At 39.2% G+C, this 6,965-nt stretch overlaps 1 protein-coding gene across 1 annotated transcript; it reads left to right on the forward strand.

Annotated features, from left to right (window-relative positions):
* Positions 1-3,707: 3,707 nt before the first annotated feature.
* LOC101303321 (ornithine decarboxylase-like) lies at positions 3,708-5,364 on the forward strand. Its single transcript, XM_004297086.1, has 2 exons — positions 3,708-5,014; positions 5,135-5,364. Exon 1 carries the CDS (start codon positions 3,731-3,733, stop codon positions 4,991-4,993), a length of 1,263 nt encoding a protein of 420 aa, XP_004297134.1. The 5' UTR covers positions 3,708-3,730; the 3' UTR covers positions 4,994-5,014; positions 5,135-5,364.
* Positions 5,365-6,965: the final 1,601 nt, after the last annotated feature.

Raw genomic sequence — 6,965 nt, forward strand, 5'->3', positions numbered from 1 at the left:
TTTTTTTTTTTTTTTTTTTTTTTTTTTGTCATAACTGAAGTTCGATTACTAAGCTTCAATTGGTTCTGGAAACCAAATGGCTCTTCATCAAGTTTTAGCATCTCCAGCTCAAACCCCGTATGTTGCTTTCGATGTTAAACCATGTCGTGCTATTTATGCTCCTTGTTTATTGGGCGATCATTTTCTCTCATATTCTACTATGGTATGTGTACGTGTGTATGTGTGTGTGTATATACACGTACATAATATATGTATGTATGTTTTATATATAGCTAAAGTAATTATTAAACAATGCTAATTATATATTAAATTTCCCAATTAATCGATTATTGTTATATGTTTCTTCAATTTGCCCCTATGTAGGATGTAGACGTCAAACTCGAGCAACGTGTCCAAGGACTGAAAGAAGAAGTGAAAGGAATGCTAATGGCTGCAGTTAACCAATCTGCTTCGCACATGTTAGACATGGTTGATAACTTCAGCGTTTAGGCTTGTTGTACTGTTTTGAAAATGAGATTGATACAATCTTGAAACATGTTCATGATCATTGTTATGGACGTAAAGATCGATCTTGAAAATAATGGTGATCTTTACACTACTGCTCTCCGTTTTCGATTGCTTAGACAACAAGGCTATAATGTTTCATGTGGTAAGTCTATTACTTGCTTCTTTTTTCATCAATTTCATGATCACGATTGAACTAATAACTTAAAATTCTTTATGCATGTTGACCAACTTCATCAGCATCTAACTCTAATGCATTAATTTGCTGGTCATGTACATATGTAGATGTGTTCGACAAGTTCAAGGAAAGTAACGGGACATTTAAGGAATATCTTACGAGCGATGTGGTAGGACTACTAAGCTTGTATGAAGCCACTCATCTTAGGGTTCACGGAGAAGACATACTTGAAGAGGCACTGACCTTCACCAGGACCCATCTCGAGTCTGCAGCACCCCGATTGAGTTCTCCCTTGTCAAAACAAGTAACTCATGCCTTGTCTCAGCCACTTTGGAAGGGATTTTCAAGGCTAGAAGCCAGGCATTACATGTCTGTCTGTGAGGAATATGATTCACACAACAAAACTCTACTAACTCTTGCAAAGTTGGATTTCAACTTAATGCAGAAAGTCCATTAGAAATAACTATGTGATATGACGAGGTTAGCTTGGGTCGATGTTTTATATTGAATTTATTCACAGTGACAAACAACTTTACATGTTCTGATGCTTTTCTAGCACACTTTATTCTACTAGATATAATACAAGCGAGTATATATAACATCAAACTTGACTTCTTAATGGATTTGAATTTTGAGCAGCAAATGCTAGTAACTCCTGGTCACACTCGAAAGCAGCCATGTCTTGCTCTTCCAGAGTCGCAATAGCTTCAATCCCATCCCCACTTTTACTATCCAATAGAATGACATTTTTGTCAAGACAAGCACCAATACTCACCCACACAGGCTTTCCCCACCCAAAATCTGCTTCATATATTGGGAACCTGCACCAGCTACTACAATTGTATTGTACTACTTGCTCACTGCTCTTGTACATTTCCTTTACCTTCTCCGTCTGTTTCCTAATACTCAAGACCAATTCAGTACCCCTAGAAACATTCTTGACATATGTGTTGCAGAATTCTGACAAAGCCTCTTTCATTTGACCCACCAAGCTATGCAAACTGTCCTCTCTCTTCAGAACGAGAAATACCCAACTGAGGTTACCCACATAGTTTTCCGGCAGCGGAGGAACCATCCTGCTTCGGAGGTTGACGTTTGGGATCAGAAGGGCTGGTCTTGTTGTACCTAATGAACTTGCATTGGCTGCAGAAATTGCACATTTATATAGTAGACCACTCACAACTTCTAGCTTTGTAGGTTTTTGCACTCTGTCAGCTATTATGGCTTTGAGGGCAGCAATTTTTGGCGCATCGAATACAAATCTTCACTTTGACCTTTGCTTCCACTCTCGTACCCAATGTTTGTGATTAATACCCCTAACACATACACCTTTTTTGATTGCTTCCACTCTTGTACCCAAGCTAATTCAATAGCCTTGATAACAGCCATAACTTCAACAGCAACAGAACTTGGAATGTTCAAGTTAGAGCAAAAAGCACCCATAACTTTGGCATTGTAATCACGAAATACCCCACCATAACCAGCTTTGTTCGAACTACTTTTCCATGCCCCATCAGTGTTCAGCTTAATACACCCATACGGAGGAGAGTGCCAGTTAACTTCGATTACTCTTGGAGCACGTCGGGGCCGACATTGAACCCCAACTTTCTTCAAAACCACAAGCTCCTCAGTAGAATTAAACATGCATCCAGTGGCTAACTTACTTGATGAAATAACATGGCCTAAAATGAGGGAACATACACGTGTAGCATCCACCCTAAGACCTTCATATTTAATCTTGTTCCTTGAACTCCGAATAAACCATAGAGTAGTAACAAAACATGTTGGCCACAATTCTCTTAATTGAGGACTCCGAGTAGAACTTAGGCCAAGGTTCAACATAAGCAAAACTGAATTGGGAGAGCCACTGATGCTAAAATTGGAGGTCATGTAATGCCAAATCATAGAAGCAAAAGGAAAAAAAAGAAATATATGATCAATTGACTCACTTTGCTGCCGACAAAGAACACAACATGAACATGTGTTTATGTTAGTTGTTGCAATTCTGATAAAAAATAAAAACAAATGCAAGGATAGCTGGCCAGCTGCTGGCATGGGGTAGGTTGATTCTGTTTCAAAAACATGGTAGGTCCTGAATATCAAACCTACCTGCTACGTTGTCTGGACGTCTGGTGCTTATCATGAATTTTGGCCATTCATGATGGTTTTGGGAGATAGACTTTGTTTGGTCTTTTTCTAAGGGCATTCACATCTCATGGAGTTGGTTTTGGGTCTTCTTGCTATCAACCAGATAGCTTTCACAAAGACATAATTGTTTCTGCTCCTAAATGGACTACTTATTGCCTTGAAGAGTTGCTCTCCTTTTATTTCTATACAAGTTTTCCCTTTTGGTTTTGTACAAGAGGAAGGAGATACCTATTCACTTTTTACTTTTTCCCTCTTGGTTATTTCCTTTCAGACTTTGTATTTTCCCTTTGGTTATTTCCTTTCAGACTTTGTATTTTCACTTGCCGATCGATCATGTAATAAAATTAGATAGGGCTGGGGATGGAAATGTGCTGCCACTCCCATGTGGTGGACCTTTCAAAATAAATAATATCGCCAACATCAAAATAAATAATATCGCCAACATTATTGTCTATCACATCAAAATAAATAATATCGCCTAATTATTTATTTATTAAAAAAAGAAAATATATCTAACCTAACAAATTAGGTCACAGGGTCGTATACAATACCGTTGTACAGGCATGTTGGCTTTGATAGGCTGATGAGAAAACTTGGGAAATTACCGTTATATAGGCACGTTGGTTGGATAATTAGGTCGTGGTTTAGAGTTTGGACCAATGAAGAAACTAAACTTGGCAAATACTCCAAATAGCTGGCATATATGTTAGCTTTGATAACTCTTGGCTCTCAACAACTGGAACGAGTCTTATTTGTCTTGTTTTCATTTGGCCGGAGTCATGTACGTGGATGTGTCTCATCAATTAAGTTTTACAGTGTTATATATTCTCTGCTCTATGTACGTTGTTAATTATAATCTAAAATCTTTTAGTGTTAATTATACAGCACCAACATCACAGCATGGAGTCCTGCAATGTAAGTGCACCAGATCAGGTCGTAAGCAAAAACAGTCTGGGTGATGATGAATGTTTCATGCAGAAAATCATTTCGTCCATCAAGAAACTGCAGCAAATTGAGGAAGCATTTTACGTCCTGGATTTAGGTCTTGTAAGCAACCTCATGGAGACATGGAAACGTAACCTTCCAATGGTCCAACCTTTCTACTCCGTCAAGTGCAACCCTCACCCGGATCTTCTTGCCACGTTGGTAGCTCAAGGTTCAAATTTCGACTGTGCAAGTCCGTCTGAGATCAAGTCCATTTTGGCTCTAGGAGTTTCGCCGGATCGCCTCATCTATGCTAATCCCTGCAAAGCAAGCTCTCACATCAAGTACGCTGCTGAAGTTGGTGTTAACCTAACCACTTTCGACTCGGTAGATGAGGTTGAAAAGATCCGAAAATGGCACCCGAAATGTTCTTTACTGATCCGCATCAAAGCTCCGGACGAGAGCGGATCCCAGTGGCCACAGGGTTCCAAGTTCGGTGCTCTCCCTGACGAAGTGTCTCCGCTCCTCCAAGCCGCTCAAACTGCAGGACTCAAAGTTTCTGGGGTTTCATTTCACATAGGAAGCCGGTCACACAATTTTCAAGCATACAAAAAAGCTATAGAGGCAGCTAAGGTGGTATTCCAGGAGGCGTCCGGGCTCCGCATGCCTCCCATGCATGTGTTGAACATCGGCGGTGGCTTCCTGTCCGAGCCATCGTTCTTTGAAGCTGCGGCGGCAGCGGTGAAAACCGCTGTGGAGACGTATTTTTCAGAGGAGGAGCGACGCAGCTTAACGGTGATCGCCGAGCCGGGTCGGTTTTTTGCAGAGACTCCTTTCACGCTTGTTACCAATATCATCGGGAAGCGTGTGAGAGGGGAGCTCAGACAATACTGGATCAACGAAGGGTTTTTCGGGTCCATGATGCTTGCGGAACCTAAAACCCTACTTGAATCCTTCATTGCTCTGAAATGCATGTCCAATAACAGTGACGACGGCATCGAGAAGAATCCGGTTCCAGTCTTGGTGGTATGTGGCAAAGGTACTGATGGTGCTCGGACTTACAGTTCGACTGTGTTTGGTCCGACATGTGATTCCGATGACAAGGTGTTGGATGGTGAGTTACCAGAACTGGAAGTGAATAATTGGCTGGTGTTTCGCAACATGGGTGCTTATGCGTCGGCGTGCAGCACCAACTTCAATGGTTTTGGCTCCGCCAAGATCACCTATCTTACTAACTGATCCATGATGCATAAGTTTGCGGTGCGTACTACGCATACTCTAATTCTATATGAAAAGATGAATAATCATGCTAATTATTTATGTTCTCATATTAGCAACCCGATATGCTCTCTTCCCCTGACATGCATATTGTAATAACAGATTTCCAACATCTTAATTTCTTCTTTTTATCAAACAATTGGCTGCGTCCTACGTATGAGGGCTTGTACGTCGATGTGTTGCTTGTTCTTATGATTGTGCTATATATATGCGACTGTACCTCTGATTATTATGGACTAAGAGTGGAGGCGTGGAGCGTGCTCGTGTGGTTTAAAGTTTCAACTTAAATGGAAAAGTAAGTATTTCAAACTTATGTCATTTGATTTTCTATTAGACTTCATATTTCTGTTCCTTGTTATAAAGATTTGAGTTGTCTGATTGTCTATTAATTAGACTTCATATTTTTGTTGTTTGCTATAAACACTTAGGTTGTCTGACTGTGAACTAAACTTCATATATGATGAAACTAATAATAAAAAACAAGAAACACTTTATTGAATGTTAATAATTCAATTACAAAATTATTTGAAACGTAAAAGTATAAGAGTACATAATGTTTTTGATCCTAATCTATATAAGCAACATTCCAACTTTCAATATATTCACTAAAATAACAAGTATACTGATTGGCTTCTTCAAGTCCACTGCATTCCAAAGTGCCACCTAGATAGCCAAGCTAATAAGACCAGCAAATTGAAGCATTTTAGTTTTAATTGAACAAACTAGCTAGTAATCCCTTCATGCATGTTAGCTTCATATGATCATATGCATTCACATATATATGTATGTGTAGATACATTCTGTGTATTGAAGATGCTAAGATCATATACTGACTACCTGTTTCAAAAATAGTTTTAAAGACGAAGAGAAAACATTTCCCCTTTCTCATTTTAGAATCACTGGAGATTGAAGGATCAACCTTCCAGCCTAATCTCCTCAACTTACTAGATCTAATTCCAATAAAAAAGGAGGCACTCTTTGCCGAAAAATTTGTTTCATTTTCTCAAATTTTGACACAATTATACACGGAAATAGAAAGAAATTCAATTACCTATGCAAGAGCAGGTCATCCAACACCAACTACGACTACAAATTCGCAGCGACGCCATAACCATCAAATGACTCCATATGGTCTCGTTCTAGCCGCTTTAAGCGTTGCCGTGAAATCTAGCTCGTCTTAACTGTTGAGGAGCCGCCGTCGTTGCCGTTGTAGAGGTGTCGAGGTCTTACACTTGCAAAGTCGTCGTCATTGAGGTGGAGCTCCCAAAAGGTCATCACTGGAAATTTGTGAAGAGTTGGTGACAAGAGAGATGAGGAGTTTAAATCAGATTGATCGTGAACAGATTGTGGCAATGTGTTAAATTATTGTAAGAAGGGCATATGGGTCAATTATAATAAAGGAGTCAGCCTGAAACTACTAATTTGAATCTAATTTCATGTACTTCTTTATGTAAGGTAAAAAAGAAAGTAGGGTGAACAAAATGATTTAGTATGGTAGCAATAACTATATTTTTTTTTAAATAACACTACGTACATAGTGCATGTTGAACAAGAATAAAGGGTAGAGACATAGAGACCGAGTAAGAGAATAGAAAATCATCATCTTATTCATTGATATGAGCACTTTATATAGGGAATTACAAAGTACCAATATGGTAATGATAAAGAATACATAGTCCTATTCCAACTACATATCCTGATGGTATAAGGTCAAGACACACGTATGGAATATCCTAGAACACTCCCCCTTGTTCAAGCCCTTCCAAAGTGTACTAGGATATCCTAGACATATATGGTCAGGATTACAGCTTTTCGTAGCTTCTTTCAATCCTTCTAAATGATTCAAGTGGAACTATTAACTCGCCTATCTACTCCTTCTTGTAGATATGTCTCATCGAGACATTGAGTGCTTCGCAGATAGTTGAACTATCCA

This window comes from Fragaria vesca, linkage group LG4, assembly GCF_000184155.1.
Source record: "Fragaria vesca subsp. vesca linkage group LG4, FraVesHawaii_1.0, whole genome shotgun sequence".
Classification (NCBI taxonomy): domain Eukaryota; kingdom Viridiplantae; phylum Streptophyta; class Magnoliopsida; order Rosales; family Rosaceae; genus Fragaria; species Fragaria vesca.

What these genes read in the sequence shown, in the direction of transcription:
- LOC101303321 (XM_004297086.1), top strand. Translation starts at nt 3,731, where the DNA reads ATGGAGTCCTGCAATGTAAGTGCACCAGATCAGGTCGTAAGCAAAAAC.